Raw genomic sequence first — 23,943 nt, forward strand, 5'->3', positions numbered from 1 at the left:
GTATTTAGTGATCTGGAATAGTCTCCTTGTGAGATAAAATAAAAGGAAGAGCTCCCTTCCTTGCCAAAAACCTGCCCTGCCTATTGTGGCTCAGTGGACTGAGCGCCCACCTGCGGAAAGAAAGGTCGCAGGTTCAGTTCCCAGTCAGGGCACCTGCCTGGGTTTATGGGCCAGGCCCCCTTCGGGGACGTGTGAGAGAGCCGCTGCCCGTGGATGTTTCTCTAGCACATCGGGGTTTCCCTTTCTCCCTCCTCCCCCTCTCTCTAAAAATAAGTAAAATATTTTTTAAAAAGAAAATGAAAATTTCTTCTCTATTACAAGAGTAGACAATACTGACCTGAAGTTATTCGCCGTGGGCAGCCGTCCGTCTCGAGAGACGATGGTGTAGCTTCTTAAGAGTCTATCTGCACCGCCGAGAATGGTTGTGCAGTCCGACTCGGGAGTGACACGGTATCTGTCTCCTCCCGTGTTGAATCGACATCTTGCGATGACGCTGGAGTGTCCTCTCCAGTGAAGCTGAAGCTACAGAGCCTGGGCAGGGTGATATGGAGGGTCTGCTGTTGCCCATGCAGCAGACCCCCCCTCTCTTCGCAGCTGAAGGGTCCAAGGGAAAGACGGAGTCGATACAGCTTGGCTTCAGGTGCGCCGCAGGAGTTGCCGGTGTTGACTACAACGTCAAACCGCCTTAGGGACTCCGGCTCCGGATTTTCTGTCGGGGTTTACTCCCTTAGCCTTTCCCCTGAAGAGGTATGCCGCAAGGCAGCGGAGGTTTTCTGGAGTCAGAGTTTTCCTTCTCTGATGTGCCCTGACTGGAAGATCGAACCAGCGACACTTAGCTCGCAGGCCGACGCTCAATCCACTGAGCCAAACCAGCCATTATTCGCTGTAATGAGATAGAAATGCATCTCGAGTCTTAACACGACTCTTTTCTCTTAGAAATGTATCCGCACGGCTGAACCTGGTGTGCATCTCTGCACTGCCTACGCGGCTTCGAGAAGTTGTGTGGGTGCCCAGTCCCCAAGTCACTCTTGACCCTTTTGCCCAGACTTAACATGGCGCCCGGGACAGCTACTACCGAGATCTGCGAAGCCGCGGTCGCCCCGCCAGCATTAAAGATGGCGCCCAGGCCCGCAGCCTCTCCACTGCGCACGCTCCGCTAGTCCGCACACGCCCACTCTCCAAGGCCGCCCCCCTCCGTCCACTCTAGCCGCGGAGCTCTGTGGCCGCCACCGCCAGCCAATCGCAGGGCGCGGGCCTCGCTGGCCCCGCCCAGCGGATCAGCTGAGACGCACGACGACTGTTGACAGCGGCTGAGGCAGCGCGGCCGGTTCCGGGTTCGGCGCAGGGCGGGGGCTCAGCCGGCGGCGCGGGCGGGCGGCACGCGAGAGGCGGCGCGGCGGGGGCAGGAGGCCGCGGGCCGCATCCTGTCCCGACGTTTCCGGATCTCGGCAGATGTGAAGCCGATGGAGCAGCCGCCTCAGCAGCCGTGGGGGAGGCTCCTCCGCCTGGGCGCCGTGGAGGGCGAGCCGCCTGTCCTCCTGCGGAAACGGGAGTGGACCATCGGGCGGAGGAGAGGTGCTGGCCGGGGCGGGGCCGGGCTGTGGACGGAGGCCTGGGTGGGGACGTGAGTCGGGGACCAGGACCCGCGGGCGCAGGGTGGGGCCAGGAGTTGGGGACGGGGAGCCGCGGACAGGGTGTGGACGGAAGCGGGGGTGGGGCCGGGGCGCGGAGGGAGGCCGTGGACCGAGGGCCGGGCGCGCCGGGACAGTTTTTCCCGGGAGAGCGGCCATGCACTCGCTGGGACTCGCCCAGTCGCTTCCCAGTGCCCCCTGCAGATTGCCCAGCCGCGGGGCGTCTCCTCGGACCCTGAGCCCCGAGACCCGCCCGGGGAAGGCAGCCGGCAGCGCACGGCCCGGCGGAGTTCAGACGCCGCGCCCTTCAGCTCGGGGGCGGGGCCGCTGGCCGCAGCCGCAGGGGGACCATGGCGCAGCCGGACGGGTGGATGCAGACCTGCTGACACGCCCGGGGTGCGGCCACGGCCGCGCGTGCAGGGAGACGCGTGGCCGCGGCCCGCGCTGGAAAGGCCGCCGGCCCCAGCTGCCACGGCCTGTGGAGCACGCGGGGTCCCCGCTGGCCCTCTCCCGCCCCGGCCGCCTCTACCTTCGTTCGGAACAGTTGCGCCGCGACAGCTGTCCTGTCAGCGTGCGTTAAAAAAACTGACGGTGGAAAAATATGCAGCATTTTGGCATATTGTGCTTTGTTATTACAAGAAAGGTGAAGATGCTACTGAAACTCAAAAAAAGGGAGGTTTGTCCAGAAGGTCCCGTGACTGGCTTCCGTGCCGGAGCTTTCCCGCCGACGGTGCCCCACGGTCGGGGGGACCCGCTGACGTTGGCAGCGGTCAGATGGAGAGAGGAACTGAGCGTAATCAGCGTCATGGGACGCGGGAGACAGCCGACAAGCTCAGAATGCCCGAATCCGTAGTTACTGATGAAGATGAAAACTATGCCCTTTATTTTACGGAGAAAACTGTACGGCCTTCTTGGCCAGCCCAGTATTTGTTGGTCTGGTGAGTGGGGGAGCCAGAGCCGAGCCGCTGCTGAGAGAAGGGGCCCGGCCCCCCGTTCTGCCGCCGGAGCAGCTTTCCTGCAGGGAGAGAAGGGCACCGGTCAGGCCAAAAAATACTTAGTTTGTCTGTACCCTCTGACCGTGTCCTTTACTAAAGACAGAACGAGGAAGACTACCGTTTCAAAGCGGATGCTTTTGGTTTAATGTTACCTTTTGTTACGGACCTGCAGTTTTGGGTTTGCAGAGTTGTTTTGTTTTGTTTTGTTTTTTGGGAGTCTTAAATCCCACTATCAAGTTGACTTTTTTACAACTTCAGAAGTGCTTACATATCATTAGAAACTTGAAAAACAAACTAATCATCTTTCATTGAGGTAACTGCCCGTTTGGTGAAGACCAGAAGCCCTGGAGACAAACTGCCGGGGTCCGCCTGGCATATCACGTCATTTGCTTTGCGCTGACCCCTTACCTTCCTGTGGCTTTGCACCTGCTTAGCAGTCGCAGGAAAGGGTCGGTGAGACCCCCTGTTTGACGTGCTTAGGAGAAGCCCGACTTAGACTCAGCTCTTAGGGTAGCTATTGTTACTCTAACACAGTGTTATAATAACGGCATTTTACATGTTCCTTTAAGGAGCAAAGACGTGGTGTTGAGTTAATCTGATTCTTAACGAAGTCCTTCCATAGAATGTACTAACCTTTCCAGCGGAACCTAAAGTTGCTGTATGAGTAACTCCCAGGCTGCTGTAGCAAAGCTCGCGGACAGGGAAGCTTAAACGGAAACTCGTCCCTGTAGTCTGGAGTCTGGGAGGTCCCAAGTGAAGGCCCCGTCCGTCTCCTGGGGGGCTGCCTCTTGCCGTCCTCAGCCGCTGTCTCTTCCTGTTCTTGTGAGGTCACAGCCCTCTCAGATTGGGGCCCACCCTCACTCCCCACAAGCCTATCTCCAAATACAGGTTCACTGGGGTTAGGGCTTCAACACATAATTTGAGGGGTACACAAACATTCCGTAATTTAAAGCGATTACCCACCTGCTATATACAAGGCATTATTTGGGGGGAAAGGGAAAGCCAAGCAGATGTGTGAGAAGGGAGATGAGGAACTCACCTTCCCAAACAGCTCCCCATTCTTGGGGAGTGACAGAAATGTGCAGCAGCCATGTGAGAGATGTAAACAGCCGCATGGCATGCGGGGCTCATGCCAGGAATAGAACTTGAGCACAAATATCTCAGTTCCAAATTAGAATGATGAGGTTCTGGCCTGCAGCCTGTGACAGTGGACTAGTGTGGGGTCTGGGGCTTGAGGAGCCAGGCCTGGCGGGGGTACTGGGTGCCATGGGGACATCTGGAGCACGGGTGGAATTCACCGTACAGATGAACGACACTTCACATACTGCAGAGTGCTGATGCGAGTAGCATTTCTGATACTTGAGGTTTACAGAGGCCTGGTTCACATGTGGTAAAACCCACCCTTTTGGTGTTCAGTGCATTTTGAGAAATGGAACCAGCACTAGTCACCCCAGGAAGTTCGCTGCATACAGGTACAATTGTCGCCTAGAAGCTGTTGCTGTTTATTTGGGGGTGTTGATGGCGTATCCTGTCCCCTTAATGGGGCATCAGGAAGGTTCCAGACAGTCCTTGTTTCTTTACTTCAGATTAATTCTTAAATCCTTTAGCAAACTCTCTTTGTACCTTGCTTGATTCAATGTCGTCTCCTTAAGTGTGGACGCCACAGGCCCTGGTTGCCAATCACATGCAGACACGCTCTGGTTAAGCACAGGGCAGCATGAGCACAGCACCCACTGTCTCATTCAGGTGTGTCTCCCTCTGTGTTTTAGGGTGTGACCTTTCGTTTCCTGGCAATAAACTGCTCTCTGGAGATCACTGTAAAATTACAGTGGATGAAAAATCCGGTCAGGTGTCACTGGAAGATACCAGGTGAGCTCTTTCTGAACTTCTTTTCTGTTTCCTCTTGTAGCTTCAGGAAACTGACTTGAAGCCTGTGACTGGAGAAGAAATGAGGGTTGGTTTTCTCTACCCGGTAGTTGGCCAGGCCATGAGGGTCTCAGGAAGTGTACTTCCTGCTCCCAGCACGGGGTGCTCAATGACACACCTGTAACGCTTCTTGAGTGTATTCAAATTAAAGCAACAATATCTTAGAAATAAGACTTTAAAGACTGGTACATTTTTGGGTTTTGCAAACCTAGTTAATTAAGTTAGACTTACTTCCCCAAATGAAAAATAATCTTTCATTATTAAAATTTTTTATTAACTTTTTGCAGCATAAGTAGTATGTAAGAGAAGAGCTTTAGGCCTGGCTGGATAGCTCATTTGGTTAGAGTCTCGTCCCAGCGCCCCAAGGTTGCGGGTCTGACCCTCTGTCAGCGCACACACAAGAAGCAGCCGGTGAGGGCATCAGTGGGTGGGGCAAGGCAGTGCTTCTCTCCCTCTTTCTCTTTCTGTCTGAAATCATTACATTTTTAAAAATGTTTTTAAGAGAAAAGCTTTCCAAAATCCCACTTACCATGAAAAATGCATATATATTTATTTTGCATTAATGAGGTTTTTCTCTGTTTACGGTTGTATCTGCTTTTTTCACTTACTATGTCTTTGGAGTGCTGGACAATGTCAGTACGTCTAAATCCATCTCATTTTTTTCATTGTTGTTATATAGTAACTGATGAGAATCTGTTATTTTGACTTTTCTTATAAGTGACACTGCAGTGACCTTGGACGGCTTTGCGTGCCTGTCCAGTTACTTTTTTGGGATAAATTTACGGAGTAGAATCTGTGCGGGATGTGCCTGTTTTAGCTGGTACCAGTGGCAGGGAGCCCTCAGCGTACGCTGCGTGCCTCTCCCACCAGAGGAGTTCCTACTGTGGTGCAGGCCCGGCGCCGTGAGGTTCCTTGGTAACAGCTTCCGGGGCAGAAGGCTGGGAGTCGGGTTTACTGGGAAGCACTGGCTCTCTTGTCCCTCTCGTGTCAGGCGGCGGGGAGGCTCTCAACGCATCGCAGTAGCTACATGGCTTCCCCAGCCGGCCTCCGGCGCCCGGTGCTGGCTCTCCCCCGTGGGCTGTGAGACAGTATTAGGTTCCTGTGGCTGCTGTCACAAATCACTGCCAGCTTAGTGGCTCAGAACAACACAAATTTATGGTCTAACCGTTTTGGAGGTCCGGGTTCCACTCAGGTCTCATTGGACTGAAGTCGTGGTGTGGGCAAGGCCGGCTCCTGCCAGCCCCAGGGGAGAATCCCTGCCTGCCTTTTCCAGCCCGTAGGGGCCACTGCAGTCCTCAGTGAGGTGCCAGAGAGGAAGGGGTGCTCCAGGCAGGAGATGCCACAGTGCTCTGCGCAGTCACAGGGAGTGGGATGTGGGTCTGGGCAGGAGACCACAACCAGTAGGAAGACCCGATGGCCACACTGTAGCCTGAGAGCCACGGGATGTCACGGGGAGCGTGAGGTCAGCTGTCCTGCTCAGGAAGAGCATGAGGATGGACTGTGAGGAGGAGCCCAGCAGCACAGGCCTTGGCAGTGCACGGCCGTGCTGCCAGCGCTTGTGAGTGCGGCTCTCCTGGGACGGGCCACGGCCCTTCGGTGGCCTGCCGGCAGAGCTGTGAGGTCGGGGTGGAGGCTGTGACCTCGCGGCCTGCACTCTCGGCGTCCGGCCTGTGGTGCATCCTGGTCTTGTGTCAGAGCTGCACTCAGGAGTCCCTCCTCCGTGAAGGGCTTCCTGTCCCATCTGACTCAGGTCCTGTGTGTCCCCACCACACTGACACCTCTTACACCCAGCAGGGTGTCCCTGATTGGAGTGACCTCCCAGCTGGAGGGGACCCAGCTGATTGCGCGCTTTAAGGAGGGATCAGATCTCATTTGAGGAATGAATTGGCCCAGGTCATGGCTTCTGGAGGGAGGGGCCGACCTGTGGACAGACTGAAGCACAGAGGCAGGAGGGAGGCTGGCAACCAGAGCCCAGAGCTGCTGGCGCAGGTCCAAGGGTGGGAGAGCAGACATGGGGACACTTGACCAGACTGGCTGGCTGCTGGTTGGGCTGCCAGGAAGAGGGCGATGCTTTTCCTCAAGAGAATTATCAGGTGGCACTTGTGTCTCCACCTAGTTAAATGTTTGCATCACTCCTCTTGAGTATTGTATCATTTTCAAGGTGCTGATTTTTTATTGACATAATTGACATACGGTATTTTATTTGTTTCAGAGAGGCATCATAGTGATTCATCATTTATGAACATTATGAAATGGTCCCCATAAGTCCAGTCATCGTCAGTCACCGTACAAAGCTATTACAGTGCAGTACGATTGGCTGTAGTCCCTACGCTGTGTATTACATCCCGTGACTCATTCATTTTATAACCAGAAGTTTGTGCCTCTTAATGCCCTTCATCTATTTCAACCTGCCCCTCAGCCTCTCCCCACTCTAGTAACTCTGCTTGTTTGTTTTTCTAGATTCTACACATAAGTGAAATCATATGGTATTTGTCTTTCTCTGTCTGATTATTTCACTCAGCATGATACCATGCAGGCCCATCCATGTGGTCACAAATGACATTATTTTGTTGTTTTTACAGCTGAGTTATACTCCATTGTGTAGATGCCCCACTTCTCTGTCCAGCCATCTATCGAGGGGTGCTTAGGTTGTTTCCACATCGTGACTTTTGCTGCAATCAGCATGGGGGTGCCTGTATCAAAGTGGGAATATTGGATTGCTTTCCTGGGAGTTGTAGAAAAAGGAATTTTTAAGTCCAAGTGCTTTTAAGTAGGATAAATTACATTTTTATTTTCTTTGTAGCACCAACGGAACAGTAATTAACAAGCTGAAGGTTGTTAAGAAGCAGACTTGTCCTTTACAGACGGGGGATGTCATCTACTTGGTGTACAGGAAGAACGAGCCGGAGCACAGTAAGAGGGAGGCTCAGTCGGGGGGATGCACACGTGCTGTGCGGTAGGGAGGTCCTGCCGCAGCTGGGACGCTTGGTGGAAAGTCTCTCCACTGTTGATATAGATTCTTGGTGTGAGTCATGTCTGTTCAAGAATGGGACCCAGCCCTTCAAAAATATCCCCGTAGGCATGAGCCCTGGATCTCAGAACAGCAGCCATGGGGAAGTGAATGGGGATAGGTTGGTTCCACAGTAGAAGAAATCTGCATTGTGGGTAATAAGAGCTAGAATGGGGGTCAGAGGCCACGGGTGGTCCTGTTTGGGGACAGGAGGCAGCAAAGCTTAAACTGGATTTCGTTAGGGCTTTTCCAGCTCTGAGTGGCTGTGTCTGTAGAAGAAGAAGGGTATTGGACGAGGGGAGTCGGGAAGCTTCGAAAGGTTACCCCAAAACGGGAAGAAGGGGCAGACATGCCCTGGGTGGCCTGCAGCATAACCGCAGCCAGCTCCATCCACATAGGGGTCCCAGCTCGGCGCCTCCTGCGCAAGGCCGGGAGGCCGGGTCTTCGCCTCGGTGGCGCCTTGCCTGCCTTGGGCCAGCTGCCTGACTCCGGACGCGTTTTCCTGACGCCTGCTTTAAAGTTGGTTCAGATGTTTTGAATCATTTGTTTTAAAGTTGCTGAAACTGGTGATGTTGTTAGTGGCTAGTAAGCCACAATAGTCAACAAGGACGAAGTGACTGGAGGGAGAGCAGGAAGCGGGGATCCGGCCTGACGCTCTGCCTGGGTTCCTTCCTTTCAGACGTGGCGTACCTCTACGAGGCTCTGCATGAGAAGCCAAGCAGGACTCAGGACTCCTGCGGTAAGTGGGGTCCCAGCAGGGGGCTGTCCCCGGCCTCGAGGAAGCCTCTCCATCGGGCGGTACCCCAGGCTCTGACGCTCCTGCTGCTGCTTTGTGCTCACAGAGGCCAATAAGGAAAACGTGCTCCACGTGACCAAAGATACCTCAGGTGCTGGGCGAGGTGACGCGCCCCTGGTCCTGCCGCCATCGCCCACCCCTCAAGCAAGCTTTGAGGAACCGCAGCCATCGACGTCCACGTCGGACCCCTTCCCCGCGGTGGCTGCCTCCTCCACGACTCCCCCTGCAGGGCTTGCGCTGCCCGCTGGCGCCGGTGAGAGGGGGTCTCGGGTGCAGTGGGTCTGCTCTCTGCTCACTGATCTTGACATCTGCTGAGAAGTTCAAAGGTGGCACCAGGCTCTCAATAGTAAGATTTCTTGGCCAGCTGCAGGAGAAATGCCGGAAGTCAGGCTGCGATGCCATGGTACCGTTTTATTGGGATATAAGTCACGCAGCTTAACATCACCCGGCAGCTGCTAATCCGCTTTCTGTCTCTGGATTCGCCTGCTTGGACGTTCATATAAGTGGCATCCACAGTATGTGGCATTGGCATCTGGCCTCTCACTGAGCCTCAGGTTCTTAAGACTCCTCTAGCGGAACATGTTTTTTCAAACCAGTTTTATGTCTTTTGGTCCTTACAGCATGAATTCTTTACCTTCCTGGTTACTAGAAAAATACGCATACTATCTAGGTGAAGTATCATTACAACATGGAAGTTCGTGTACATTTATTTCCTAAATTGGATCACACTATACATATTAGTATTTTTTGTTTACTTTCTTAACTATTCTTCTGTATTTGTCTTCCAGATTATCTTTAGAATTACCTTTTCAAGTTTACAAAAAAAGTCTTCGAGATTTTGTTTGGAGGAGAATTAACATTTTTACTATACTCAGAAAAAAACGCTCTTTTCCCCTGTTTATTAAGCTCTCTGATATTCGTTAGTAAACTTCTGCATCCTTCACCTAGTTTTGGGATAATTATTTATCTCTCGAATGCTTGTTCTCTCATCCTTACATTATAGACCAGTTTGCAGATTTTTTTATGGCCAGAGACCCTCTTAAATCTCAGTGAGGGTATCTGGATCTGAGAAACAAAAAACCTGGCTTCTGTAACAGTCCAGAGATACGCAGCTCACCACAGGCTCATCAGCTCAAGCTGTCACCACACACTATCTGTCCGCCACATCTTTGCTTCTTTGTCCTCTTGCCTTTATCTTGTGGTTGCAAGGTAGCTGCCACAGCTCCAGCCATCACAGCCACATTTAAAGGCAGGATCCAGCAGAGCCACCACCTCACCAAACCCAAACCACAATGAGATATCACCTCACACTTGTTAGGATGGCCGTGAGGATTTGGGAAAAGGGAGCCCTGGTGCACTGCTGGGGGTGTTGCACACCGGTGCGGGCCCTGTGGACAGCAGTGTGGGGGCTCCCCACAGCACTGAGAATCGGTCTGCCGGGGCCCCAGCAGTCCCGCTTCTGCATACAGGTCTGAAGGAAGGGGGGAGCATCTCAGAGAGGTCTCTGCACTCCCGCCTTCACCGCCGCGCTGTTTACAGCAGCTGAGGCACAGCAGCAGCCTGAGTGTCGGGGATGGGTGAATGCGGCGCGCACGAGCGTATATATAAAACGGGAAATTAATCTGCCGCAAAAGGGCAGTGCGTTCGTGTATTACTTGTGCAATTTAAAAATATATAAGCTTAAATAGAAAAACTGTTCCTGTAAGCAAACTGTTCCGATGGAAACTTAGCTCCAATTGTATGAACTTGGGGAAACTTTGCTATCTGTCTACCTAAGTGCATACATACTAACAAAATGACCACAGTTAATACTTCCCAGGTGCCAAGCGCTTTTGTTAGTGTTCCTTAGTCCTCACCATGGGCATCCTCATAACCTTCACTCTGGAGTTAGTAGCCGGACTGTGTAGAAGGCCCTCAGGACCCAGCCCAGGAAGCTGCCGCTTTTCTTCTTCCCTTAAGATGCAAGATAGTTTGTTCCCAAAACACTTCTAACTTTTTCTTTTAGCTGCAGGAGGCCAAGTTTTTAAAAACAAATAGAAGCACTTACCACTTGAATATTATAGACTAGACATGTGTTATACAATAACATGATTTAGGTCTTTATTAAGATAAAGGTTATTGAAAAGCTTTACCTTTCCATAAAATTAATTTCAATTTATGACTCTGCTTCTTGCAGATGAAGACCAGTACTCTCCCCAGGAGTTATTTCTCCCCATTTCCCTTGTCACCTTTGGAGAACAGCTCACACTGTCCACGCCCACCTGTCAGGGCTTCCTCTGGCAGTGTGGCCTGCTGTGCCCTCTTCCAAAAGGTCTCTGCGTGAGCTTGTGTGTCAGCAGTGCGTGTTCCGTGGTAACTAGCATGTGGATTGGCCCCAGTTAGACTAAATGCTCAGGGCCAGTCCCCATCACAGACATGTGCGTCTCTCCCTGTGAATGTGCTGTGTGCCCCCAGCTCCGACGGGCACAGCACACTGCAGAATTGAGTTGAGTGGTTGAGTATCTCCTGGAAGCACGTGTCATTCTTAAACATGGCATCTTGCACTACCTGCATCGGTTTAGATTGTTGGTGCTTCACCCTTATGCTCTCACCTTCCAGGCAGGTGGATCAGAAGCTCTCTTAATGTGTTTCTCTCACAGCTACCGGAGGTGCCAGCATCTCCCCGAAAGGGTGTGGTCCACCTGTGAGAAGTGAAAACACCTCCAGCGTCCTTTCAGCTGTCCCTGTCAGAGAGGAAGCATCTTTTCCTCCATTAGAACTACAGGATCTGGAGGGTCTGGAGCCCATGAAGAAGAGAATGAGAGGAGGTCAGACTCAGTCCCTGGGCCTTTGGCCCTCGAGCCCCGCAAGGCGCAGCAGGGCTGTGACCCACCCCCGGGGCCTCCCCATCTTCCATAGAAGCACAAGGCTGTGTCTCAGGTTGAGCCCGGCCGTGCCTCAGCGTTTTCTGAATAGAATCTAGGCCTCTTCTTTCCCGTTGACTAAGGAGATGATGGTCTGGATCTGGAAACAGTGGATCCAGAATTGTATTTCTGTCCTGATACAACCAATTCTTAGGAATATATTATCTCTGAGCTAGTCTGAACCTTCACCTCAAAGGTGATTTAGCGAAAAATCTGCACTTTAAAAGACAAAAGTTGAGAAGCGTGTGGAAATATATCAGCAGGCGAACTAGGACATTAGCTGTGCGTAAGGCCTGAGAGGAGCCCGTGGGCGGAGGCGGGACAGGGAAGCTCCGGGACAGAGGCCTTGTGGGCAGATCCCATTAGCAGCTGTAATTAGCAGCTTGGAGAAGAATTGGTAACGGCTACGTAAAAAAATTAGTATAAAATTGAGGCCATTTTTAATCTCGGTGAAGATGAAAAGCTGTAGAAGGAAGGAAACTTAAGAAGAGCTTACTGTTTATCTCGGTAGTAAGTGCTGAAGCAAATAACCCGTGTATAACATACTGAGCCAACGGCTGCGTCGCAGCCCATTGGGAGGGGCCCAGGGGACAGAACCCTTCTGTCCTGAGTAGCTGTCAGGAGTTGGTTTCTGAAATTGACCTCAACACAGCATCATGGCTCAGAAACATGGGTCCCTAGGGGAGAGATGGCTGAAACGCACCAGAGCAGCCTCCTCAGAGGAGGGAGGCTGGAGGCGAGGAGAGGCTGCACAGAGGTTGCTGCTTTTGTTTTCTTTTAAATACTTATAGACTTTTTAACTCTGTGCAAGTATTTCTTAAATTAAAAATTAAAATCTATGATTAGCAACACCTGAGACTTATAGGGGAAAAAAAAATGAGAAGAAAAGAAAAAAGTTTTAAAGCTTCCGGTAATGGCCCTGGCCAGGTACCTCAGTTGATTGGAGCATCATCCCAATACATCAAGGTTGTGGGTTCGAGCCCCAGTCAGGGCACATACAAGAATCCACCAATGATGTATCAATAAGTGGAACAACAAATCAGTGTTTCTCTCTCTCCCTTCCTCTGGTACTGAGAGTCTATACTTTCCAGCAGTTAGTTTCCTGTGTATATGAGTCATGTTTTTGTTTGTATAACCAAAAAGATGGTATTAGTTCCTCTTAACTATGTCTCCTGAATGTCTTTTATCTCATTAATTATTTTTCTGAAACAAGACTTCAGTGGACTGGAATATGAGACTTAGCAGCCTTGTTAAAAATGCCCTTAAAACACTGGTAAGGACTGTGTTCTGTCTGCAAGTTAAAACTTTCATAAAACAAAAAGAGCAAGTGTCTCTTTCCTCCTTGGATAGGACAGCCACAGCGTGTCCCTTTCTTTTGCAGATGGGGAGCCCAGCCCGAACGTGCACTTGGTGGTCACACACCAGCTCAGGGACGCCCACAGCGCCTCCGAGAGGGTCAGGGCTGCGGCCGAGAAGCCGGACAGGATGGAGGAGCAGCTCACGTGCTGCATCTGCCAGGACCTGCTGCACGACTGTGTGAGGTGCGCCGCGCGGGGGCCGGGGCCGCGGTGCAGCCAGCCTCTGGGTCACATTTGGGGTCGAGTCCACTGATGTTACCAGTGTCATTTTACTTGAGTGGGCACCAAGCCAAAAACCTGGCCAGGGTGACCAAGGCTACAGAAGAAGCCACAAGACTATGTGGCGGTGGCCTTGGCTGACGTAAGTGCTGGTCCAGCTCAGGTGCAGAGCAGGTGAGCTGCACCTAGTTCAGGAAGCACAGTAGGTGACACGGAAGGTCCCAGGAAGAGGCAGAGCCTGTCCGAATGTCAGCTTAAATGCAGGCCTCTTGGGCTTGGCGTCGCTGCTCCTCACATTCCTGAAGTCCCAGTGTGCTCTCTGAACCTCCTGGGACGGAGTACCACATGGCCTCTAGTTTATTTTACTGAACAAGGACTAAGTGAACGTAGCTTAGGTTGAATGCTGCGTTTTCACGTGGGGACTGCTGGTCAGGTGGGGTGTGGGAGCTCCTGCTTGTTAGCCCAGGAGGTACCACGCAGGAGTGTCGGCTCCAGGCCCTGCTGAGGCCCTAGTCAGCTTGCTTTCCAGTTTTGTTACCAACCCTCAGCGGGGGCAAGGCCACACCTTCCCTGGGGGAAGGGGCCGTGTGACCCAGAATCCCAGCTTCTTGCCTCCGGGCTGGCTGGGCCCTGGGGACTGGGGCTGCCGTGGCTTGGTGGGCAGCAGCTCCTGCTGCGAGTGCCCTGTGGGTCACTGAAGGCCGCCCTCGCCCGCAGCCTGCAGCCCTGCATGCACACCTTCTGCGCGGCCTGCTACTCGGGCTGGATGGAGCGCTCTGTGCTGTGCCCCACGTGCCGCTGTCCGGTCGAGCGGATCTGTAAGAACCACATCCTCAACAACCTGGTGGAGGCGTACCTTCTGCAGCACCCAGGCAAGTGGCGCCGCCGCCCGGCTCCTGCAGCCCCCAGCGTGTCCCCAGGGGCTTGCCCGCCAGCAGAGCGGTGTCCTTTGAATTGCAGACAAGAGGCGAAGTGAGGAAGACTTGCAGAGCATGGCCTCCAGGAACAAGATCACTCAGGACATGCTGCAGCCCAAAGTCAGGAGGTCATTCTCGGATGAGGAGGACAGTCTGGAGGACCTGCTGGACCTGTCAGATGAGGACAGCGAATCCTCGGATGTCAGGTGAGCCTGCACCTGGCCGGGGGTGGAGCGGGCTCTGCACAGAGCGGTCAGCTCCCTGGCGTTCTGGGCTAACTTCTGACCTGTGACCTCGGGAGTGGTGTCCTCGGTCTTGAGTGTGGCAAGGAGAGGTGGGCATTGAGAACAGCCCCCCACTTCCTGGACTCTGAGGGGTATTGGCTCCCCTGCCTCCTCCAGTACCTTTATTTTTTTCTCGAGTGTACGCGGAGCCTTCTTTTTTGTTGTTGCTTGCCTGTGTTTGTGTCCAGTTGCTGAGATGCGATCGGCACGCAGCACCACGAGAGTTTAAGGATGTCGGCATGATTGGACACGTGAGACGATCGCCACAGTGACCGACACCCTTTTACCTGCTGACTTCCCGTCCTGCCCCTTGACTCTGGGTGTGACGGGCGTGATTTAATATGCTCCTTGTCCCACATCCGCACACGTACTCGGTAGCTTATCTAGTGACAGTGAAGGGCTGCGGCACACGTGCCAGTGTGTGTCAGTGCAGAGAGGACGCAGTTTGGGAGACCGCACTCTGCCTGCTGAGGAGCGCTGCGGCTCCTGGCGCCAAAGTCCAGGGTCTGATTTCTGACCCAAGGCCGTGATATTCAACAGGACAACAAAACCCCCGAATTTATCTTTATTTCTTTTCACAAAACTTCATGAATAACGGTCAAGCAAAAGGAAAACCAGAACATCTTGTTTATCCATCTGGCCATTCACATGTATGTGTATCATGCACACGTTTTTAACAAAGTAGGATGCACTGTGCTTAGAAGGAAGTGTCTTTATGAAGATGGAATTAGACCACGCATATGACTTCGTGGTTCCCCAGTGTTTTGAACTCAGAAACAGTGCTGCAGTGAGTTCTGCATTTGTGGCTTCTTCCACATGCCCAGTCATTTTCCTGCAAGGAGCAGGTGGGAGGGGAGAGCCAGGTCAGGGAGCCGAGGGGAGGCGGCCTCATGGGACGGTGATACGGGCGTCCTCAGAGGCCTGGCGGCAAGGTCCTGGCAATCGCTCTCCCTGGATGGCTTTTATTTTTTCTAGTCGGGTCTCCCCTGTTCTTCCCTCACTGGTTCCTGCCATTGGGGCAGATTCAGGAAGGCATTTGTGGCTGAGAGGAGGGGAGTCCCTGTACGGCTTTCTGTGGGTGGTTTGTGCCGTCGGCGGTACGGAGGGTCTGCTGACCTGCACGGGGTGGGGGCACAGGGCTGCTGGCCACTAGGGAAGCTCCCTGAGGGCAGCAGTGCTCAACCGCAGTGCATTGTGCTCTGCTTCTACTGTTTGCAGACGTTTTCTGGGTGGTGAGGGTGATGATCCTGAGGGCCCTGGGTGGTCTGAGGGCACCTCTGGATGCTGATGCAGCTTGCCCAGCTGTGAACCTTAAAGCACATCCTGCTCCTTGCGGAGACCGAGTGGCTGTGCCCATGGGGGAGTCCTGCAAAGCGAGGGGTGGGCAAATGACACCTCTGTACCCCAGGAGCAGCTGAGGGGCGAGGGCTCTGGAAACCGTCCCGGAAAACAGGAGCCGGGAGGTGGCCGAGAGCACAGCCCAGAACACCCACTGGGTGACAGCAGGTGTTATACAGGGCTGAGGCGTGACGTGGAGATGAGGTCCACAGGCAGGCAAGACCCTGCCGGGATCGGGGATCTGGCCCTTTTCTTGTCACCACGGCCCACATCCCTGAGAGCAGCTGTCACCCCACCCCTCTGAGCTCAGGTCTGTGTGTCTGTCCTTGCAGCCAGCCGTACGTCGTGTGCAGACAGTGCCCTGAGTACCGGAGGCAGGTGGGGCAGCTCTTTCCCTGCTCAGGGTCTGGCAGCGAGCCAGGGGCACTGCAGGCCTCCGGGGACACACCATCAACGTCTGCCAACGTCACACCAGGTGAGACAGTGTGCCTTCCGTGCTGTGACCACTTGGGGTGTGGCTCCTCTCTGCTGTCCCGTCCCCTGCCTCTAATGGTCCCACTGCCTCCTGTAGCTTGTTGCTTCTCCCATTTGTTCTGGGCTAAGAAATTAGGTAATTATCATATTCACTGCTCCTGGACACTCCTGTGGTCTCAGTCCTGATTCGGCCCCCACAGCCACTGACTTCGGGGCAGCTAGTGTTCCCGGTGGTACCTGCCAAAGCCGAACAACCACACATGGGCCCCTCCCCTGAGAGACCGGCCACTTTCTGGCTATGGCCCGTGTTGTTCCCTGCGCTACCCTCAGCTCTGTCCACCTGTTTCCAGTATCCAGTTCCCCAGGAGCCATCAGGAAAGGGACAATATACACATGGAACCTGTGGTTTGTGGCCCTACGAGGGCCCAGCCTCTTAGCCACTGTCGGCCTAAATCCATCATGAGGTCGCAGACCCAGAATGTTACCCAGAGCCACATCCTTAACCATCTGCCACAATGGTGTGGTGCGGCTCCCGGCAGCTTTCTGTGGGCCACGTGGACAGAGGGCGGCAGTGCAGTGCTTGGTGGCCTGCTGCCCCTGCCCCTCACCAGGTGGCTCCATCGTTTGCGGGGTGCAGACGTGAGTCCCCGTCGAACGGGGCCTGGAGCAAGTGCGTGCTCAGACGCCCCAGCTGGGAGAGTGTCCAGCTGACCACAGGCACCCACACCCGGTGCACGCCAGCCAGTGTGGCCTGCCGGGCCTGTGGTTTGTTTGGAGGACGCAAAGATTATATATAGAATTTCCATTGTTTTATGTTGTGTGCTTTTTGACCCGTCCTTCCTTTATAGGAAATGGCAGAAAACCTTTGCGATTTTTCACATCTTGATACAACCACTGAACCAAAGGATAACTTTGGTTATTTTCAATTTACTTAAACTCCTTCATTTCAGCGGTGTACTGTTAGTTAGCCGCTGAGGAGAAGGGGTCTAAGTTCTCCTGGGTGTTCATGGAGATCGGTCTGTCCTTGGGGGTAATTTGTAGTTGCCCCTAGATGTTCTCTTCTCTGCCCCTTCTGCCTGTGTCGCGACACTCACTGGCCTGACGTCCTGCCCGTTCTGCAGCCCAGGACTATGTGTGCACCCTGCAAGGAAGCCACGCCATATGCACCTGCTGCTTCCAGCCCATGCCTGACCGGAGGGCGGAGCGCGAGCAGGACCCCCGCGTCGCCCCCCAGCAGTGTGAGTGCCCTAACAGCCCCCGACCACGCCGCCTGGCCTGTGTGCCCTGCCAGCTCGGGACGCAGTGTCTGGTTGCTGCTTGCCTGTGGTGGGAAGTAAAGATGCAGTTCTGTTTTTCCATCACATAATTTGTGGTCCCTGTGGGCACGCAAGTCACCAGCTTTTCCCACCAGCTGGTGAGGCCGTCCCCGCCATGTGCAAAGTGTCCACACTGGGCAGTTCTCTTTCTGGGAGTCTGCGTCTCACATCTGTCCCGACCCTGGGGCCATAGTCATACTTTCATGTGTCACTTTTAAATCTGGTGGATAAACATGATGCTTTACTTGAGATTTTGAGGGTTGCTATTCAAATCAAGCTTGTTGCTTATTTGATAGCCTTGTGACCTGATTGCTCACAGAGGTGTCCTACCTGGTAATTGTGCTGTGTCCACAGGTACCGTCTGCCTGCAGCCTTTCTGCCACCTGTACTGGGGCTGTGCCCGGACCGGCTGCCTCGGCTGCCTGGCCCCCTTCTGTGGTAATGCCGCTCTTCAGCTGGCCCCTTCGACCTCTGCATGTTCTCTTGGTGCACTTGCGGGCGGGACAGGGTGGCGCGGCCCCTTTGCCCAACGATGGGGAGGCCACTGTAGGTCCACACAAATTAACTGCCTTTTCCTGACATACTGCATGGATTGGCCATTTTAAAGTGTTAGCTCAGAACCAGACAATAACAGGGGAATTTGGGGGACGCAGAGTTCAAAGTCAGGAGGGTTGATTTACGTGCAAGGATCACCACCCCTAAAAAGACAGACTGGCTGCAGCCTTCGACCTTTGACAGCAGACCAGGTACTGAGGAGACTCGGAGAGCTGCCATTTCAGGAGGGAAGGAATGGAAGTCGGTGTCAGGTTGTAGTTTGTCGTGGGGACTTTGGACTTGTAGACTCTGATGAAGGAAGTGTGGCACTCCTAGCTGTCGGGGGAACAGGGCTTTCATGAAATGTCTATAAAACGGATAACGTTGCTTCCCTCCACCCAACAGAGCTGAACCTAGGCGACAGGTGTCTGGACGGGGTGCTGAACAACAACAACTATGAGTCCGACATCCTTAAGGTACCCGGGTTAGGCCAGGGCCACAAGCAGGGCTCCCCAGGACTCTGTTACCTTAATAACTTGGCATTTTCCAACTCATGCCGCCCCTGATGGTCAGCACCCTATTTGTATATGTCTGTTTTTGCCCATATTCCAACACCTAGGTGCTTCCTTTATGCTTATCATGCCCCGAGGTGCTTCAATGGCTCGACTCCCACTCGCCCTATGTAGAGGGTTTTGGGGCTTGGATGGGGCCCCACTGTGCCTGGGCGGAGCTGGGGCCCCCTCTCTGGCTCTCCTCCGATGATTTCCTTCCTCACGTCAGGAAGCGAGCACAGCTCTTGGGATTTCAGTGTGTGTGATGTGCACATCAGCTCCTCACCAAGGACTTTGTGTTCCTCCCATTTACGTGCTCATCGCATGCAGGACTTGGGGCCCCTCAGCTGCCTGGCACACCTGAGCGCCATTGCCCCTGGTTAGATGTACGCATGGAGCTCCCCTGTAGGTTTGCCCAGGAGAAGCCGGGCAGCTCTGCGTGAGTGAAGGGCAGAGCGCAGATCCAGACACCTAGCTTCTTGGTCACGTGGCCACGGGCCAGTCGCCGAGGTGTGGCTGCTGCCACTGAGGCCAGCGTCTCACACTCTTGTGTTGGGACGTCCTCGCAGAGCTTCAGCGAGTGTGTGTCACTCTGCACTAGAGAGCCTGCAGCTGGCCTGTCTGGTGAGGCTTCAAAGAGGCATCTGGACCAGAAGCCCTGTGCACTGGTTTACGGGTGGGTTACCACGCACCAGGCCCCCCGGTCGTCCTAAGCTGTGGTCATGGAGGCAGGCCCCAGTAAAGGTGCGCAGCTACCCTCTACGAAGACCCGCCACGTTTAGGTTGCTGGGCTTTGGCTTTACCCACCTTCCAGGGCCTTTCAGGAACCGTTTACCTCTTGTCCAAGCTTGTGTTTCCCCTGTTGCCCTTGTTTCCCCATCACAGAATTACTTGGCAGCCAGGGGATTGACGTGGAAGAACGTGTTGGCTGAGAGCCTGGCAGCTCTGCAGAGGGGAGTGTTCCTGCTGTCTGGTAAGCTCTTGGTGCGTGCCGTGCCCTCGAGAAGAACGCTAGTGTGAGAGAGAACCACCCATCGGTTGCCTCTTGTATGCACCTCAGACCTGTAGCCCAGGCCTGTGCCCTGACCAGGAATCGAACCGGCAACCATTCACTTTGCAGGACGATGCCCAGCAACCTGAGCTATACCAGTCAGGGCTCAAGTGATTGTTCTATGAAAGACTTGAGCAGTTTGCTGGGAATCCTTCCAAGCTGTTTCTGTGTCATGAACACACAGTGGGGAGTGTCTCAGATATTCTCTGCTGGGAAACTCAGTGTAGCTGCTCAAATCAGCTGGGTCTTAACTCCTTTCATTTTTTAGTAAGAATGACATGGCTCACAAAAATATAGAAGTGTATGGGGTAGTATGAAGGGTAAAGTGAAAACCATTGGGAATCCTACCACCTAAAAACATATACCCAGTGATAATACTCTCATGACTGCATACACCCATGTGCACATAACTTTCATAAATTCCTACCACGTGTGCAGTTTATAACTTATCCACTCAGCAATATATCTTGGACCCTTTATACATCAATAAAGATTTATACCTTTATTTTTAATTATTACAGTAGTCTTACCTATTGGTTTGGCCAAAAAGTTCCTTTGGTTTCTTACGTAAGGTGGCTCTAGTAGCGCTTAGTTGTCTTTAACTTTATTTGAAACAGTTTTGTTAGATTATATTGTGACAGCTGTCTTATCAGCGTGCATTTTTTAAGAAATCATTAAAATTAGTGAATTTTTGTATAGCCATTTTAATATTGAAGATGGAAGAAAATATGCAACATTTTTGTCATATTATGCTTTATTATTTTAAGAAAGGTAAAACGCAACTGAGGCGCAAGAAAAGATCTGTGCAGGGTTTGGAGAAGGTGCTGTGAGTGATCAGACATGTCAAAAGTGGTTTGTGAAGTTTCGTGCTGGAGATTTCTTACTGGTCAGGTAGACCAGTTGAAGTTGTTAGCGATTAAATCGAGACATTAATTGAGAACAGTCAATGTTCTACCATGCAGGAGACAGCCGACATACTCAAAATATCCAAGTGAAAATGAACAATGTGTTTTATTTTACGGAAAAAGCTAAACGACCTTTTGGGCCAAACCCACAGTTTATTTTCCCAATTCATTAATAAAGAATGTTTAGGTTATTTACCACTCCTTACGGTTAGAAACTACACTGCAGCTGCTGACTGGGCGCGCGTAGACTTGACAAAGGTCCCCCTGGCTCAGTAAGTAGGGTTGTAGGACCTTGGAGAAGGCAGCTGAGACTTTGTCGTGTTAGCTGTCCTCCCCGAGCTGCGCCTCCGGAGTGGGGCCGACATCCCCCGAGCCTGCAGCCCCGTTTGTCGGGCCTTGTAAATAAAGAGGTGAATGGTGGTGCTCTGTCATTCTATCTGCCCATGTTTGATAATCCACAGAGCTGAGGGTCCTTTCGTTTTATGGGTCACTTGCTGTCTGTGACGTCAGCCCATGTTTGCTGTCCGGCTGTTTGCATCTGGGGTGTGGGCCTGTGTGACAGCTTGGTTGCGTGGGGGCTGGCATGCGTCCTCGGTGTTGCGGGTTTCCTGCTGTTCCCTCCGCTCTCACCTGCCTGTTGTGTCTCTGCTGTGACAGTTGCTGTTGGCGCTCAGAGCTGGTGACCCTTCCGTGCTGCTTGGTTCTCGTGGCGCCTGGGAAATAGTTCAAGAGAAAAGCTGTACTCATTCTTCTCAGCTGTTTTTTAGATTTTTAAAAATATTAAAATTTTTAATCCAAGTGGACTTGTTTTGCAGTAAGGAGAGAAGTTGGCATCTGGATTGGTTTTGTTCATTTCCCAAACGTCTAGCCCACTGTCTCCCCCATTTATGGATCAGAGGGTTAGTTCCCTGCAAGTTTGCATGGCCATGTCTGTCCTGGTGTTCTGGCCACTGATGTTCCCAAAGTCTGGCCACGCCGCATGACACTGTGTCCTTGCAGATTACAGGGTCACGGGGAGCACCGTGCTGTGCTACTGCTGCGGTCTGCGGAGCTTCCGAGAGCTGACCTACCAGTATCGGCAGAACATGCCTGCCTCCGAGTTGCCGGGTAAGGGGCCCCCCAACTCCCACCCCATGTATGTTTGCTGTGGCTTCTCTGCTCCTACACCACAGGTCAGTACCCCGTCTGGACCTTCGCTTCGTGTTCTCGGCCGAGGGCTACCCGAGTACCGTGCTGGGTCAGGGCCATAGGTGCACAAACCACCCTGTGGACAGCTGGAGTGATCTCATTTCCTGAATTGGGTTTTCCATTAAACACTTATCCTCCCTGGAACAGTAGAAGCAAACTCGTAACATGGGACAAAGTGCAGCTCATTTCAGCTGAAGCGTCCCCGGGTCTCTGGGAAACTCCCTGAGCTGAGTGTGGCGTACACATTATACATTGGAATGGTTTTCTCTTTCTAGTGGCTGTCACCTCCCGTCCCGACTGCTACTGGGGCCGCAACTGCCGCACTCAGGTGAAGGCCCACCACGCAATGTGAGTGACGCCGTGTCTGCGGGGCGGAGTCGGCGCAGGTGCTCGGGGCTGGGAGCGGGGCTGGCAACGGGCCTGCGGAAGGGCAGACCCTCATCTTCCTGAGGGCACTTCTCAAGGGTTTCGTCCAAGTTGGCATCTCAGCTTTTAGGAAAGCTCGTGAACTAGCCAACTACTTACAAACATGCTGCTTTAGTCATGTAGCCTACAAAGTAGTGCTGTCACTTAGGGACTCGACTCTCTCTTACCTCATTTCATGGAACACTTGCATGGACGTGTTTGTCCCCGTCCTCCGCCTCCGTGAGTGCAGCCGTCGTTCCCAGCGACTCACACGTGGGTTAGTGCTTTGCAGATCAGTGGCCGTGGGACTGAGGACGTCCTCCCAAGTCACAGCCGGTGTGCGTGCCACAGCACACCGGGCTCTGGCATTGGTGCTGTGAGCAGGTGTCTTCGCTCGCTCTAAATTGGTCGCTTGCTGGGTGTTCCCTGTGAGGTCCTTAAGGCCTTGTGGTGGTGACATCCATTGAGGCTGTCCTTAGGAGCCAGCTCACCTCTGCTTTTAAGCCGAGGGTGAGGTGAGGCGGTCATGGGATGTGTCCCGGGGCGTGACGCTGTGTGAGGCTGCAGTGATTCCCGTCATTCACGGTCCGCAGTAAAGTACTGCTGACCCCTGAGCCACGTGGTTGCGAATGGAGGCAGTCGTTTGAAAACCCAAGTTTAGCGAGACCACACAGTTCATACGCGCAGTGCCCAAGTGGGGGCTGGAGCTGAGAGTCTTAGTGCAGGATGTGTGGGGAGGGGTCGGGTACAGGCAGCTCTGAGGGACCACTGGGGTGACGCTCATGCTTCCTGTCGGAGCAGAAGTAGCGTGCGGAACAGACTGTTCTATTACAAGAGAAGGGATTTCACTGGGAACTGGCTCACCCTTCTCGATAAAGACCTGGGTAAGGGGAGCAAAGGCATAACCCTCTCCCTCCAGGGACGCCCTGCTCGTCACAGGGAGGAGGGTGGCCACACTGCCCCTCTCTGATGCTCTGAGGGTGCTGAGGATGTGCAGCTTCGAATCTCCCCTCCAAGAAAATTACCTATAATGTTCAATTTCTGTTTTCAGATTTATTTATTTATTTAATTTTTTAGAGAGTGGGTAAGGGAGAGGGAAAGGGAGAGAGATATCGATGTGTGGTTGCCTCTCGCATGCCCCCAGCCGGGGACCCATCCCGCAACCCAGGCATGTGTCCTGACTGGGAATAGAACCAGCGACCCTTTGGTTCCCAGGCCAGCACTCAATCCACTGAGCCACACCAGTCAGAGGTCTTTTAAAATTTTAGAGAGAGAAAAGAAGGCTGCCTTTGGGGCTTAGTTTCTTTGATGGTGTTAAACGTGTGCTCTCATGTGTAATTTGACTGCTTTCTTCTTGCAGGAAATTCAATCATATCTGTGAACAGACGAGGTTCAAGAACTAAGCGTCTGAGGCACCAGGATGACCTGGGAGTACAGGGGTCTGTGACGGCGTGTTTCAGGAAGTGCATTGTAAGGGCATTTTACACCCCCTCAGGGCTCACTGGGGGTCTTCGCGCCCAGCACTCTGGTGTGACTTTTTCTTCTGTGGAGGAGACCCTCTCCGTGAGGCCCAGCAACGGCCTAGGAGGCCCGGGGCACACAGCCGTCCTCTGAGCTTGGGGCCACCCGAAGTGCTTCGCCAGCACGGCCATCAGCTGTCCCTCCTGAGATGGTGACATGCAGGTTCACTCTGTACCTTTCCCACAGCTGTGGTTCAAACACACGTCTCTCTTCAAGAACAGCTTCATGGGAGCAAAAGAAAAGTGTGTGAGAAACATTCAGCTCTCTAAGGAACACGTTTACAGCCCACAGGCGCTGCAGCGCCCCGCAGGGAAAGCCACGGCTCTATGCTTCTCATTTTAATAGGGTTGGTGCTTCTCTTTTAATACGATTTAAATACCACAAACTGTAGCACAAATAATATAATTTATAATTTACAAATTGACGAATATTGGGAATAGTATGGTATTTGAAAAAATAAATGTTTCTGTTTATTAATAAAAGCATCATCAGGTGTCTACAACTGCTAATCCTGGACACCAACACTGGGAGTGCGCGGCCCCTCCCAGGGGTGGGGAAGTCGGGGCGCCACCACCCTGAGCCTTGGAGCCAGCACAGCACTGGCCCTGCTGCTCCTCCAAC

At 53.1% G+C, this 23,943-nt stretch overlaps 1 protein-coding gene across 1 annotated transcript; it reads left to right on the plus strand.

Moving 5' to 3' along the window:
- The first annotated feature begins 1,354 nt into the window (after positions 1 to 1,354).
- CHFR (checkpoint with forkhead and ring finger domains) lies at positions 1,355 to 23,781 on the plus strand. The gene is given in 17 exon segments (XM_090290518.1): positions 1,355 to 1,575; positions 4,396 to 4,495; positions 7,356 to 7,465; positions 8,242 to 8,301; positions 8,405 to 8,611; positions 10,998 to 11,165; positions 12,643 to 12,802; positions 13,556 to 13,710; positions 13,799 to 13,972; positions 15,700 to 15,852; positions 16,973 to 17,089; positions 17,522 to 17,605; positions 18,107 to 18,177; positions 19,138 to 19,225; positions 21,208 to 21,315; positions 21,672 to 21,744; positions 23,162 to 23,781. Coding segments are annotated over 17 exon segments (1,983 nt in total). The 5' UTR covers positions 1,355 to 1,463; the 3' UTR covers positions 23,205 to 23,781.
- Positions 23,782 to 23,943: the final 162 nt, after the last annotated feature.

The sequence above is a fragment of the Furipterus horrens genome, unplaced genomic scaffold, assembly GCF_987537825.1.
Source record: "Furipterus horrens unplaced genomic scaffold, mFurHor1.1.pri manual_scaffold_11, whole genome shotgun sequence".
Lineage (NCBI taxonomy): Eukaryota > Metazoa > Chordata > Mammalia > Chiroptera > Furipteridae > Furipterus > Furipterus horrens.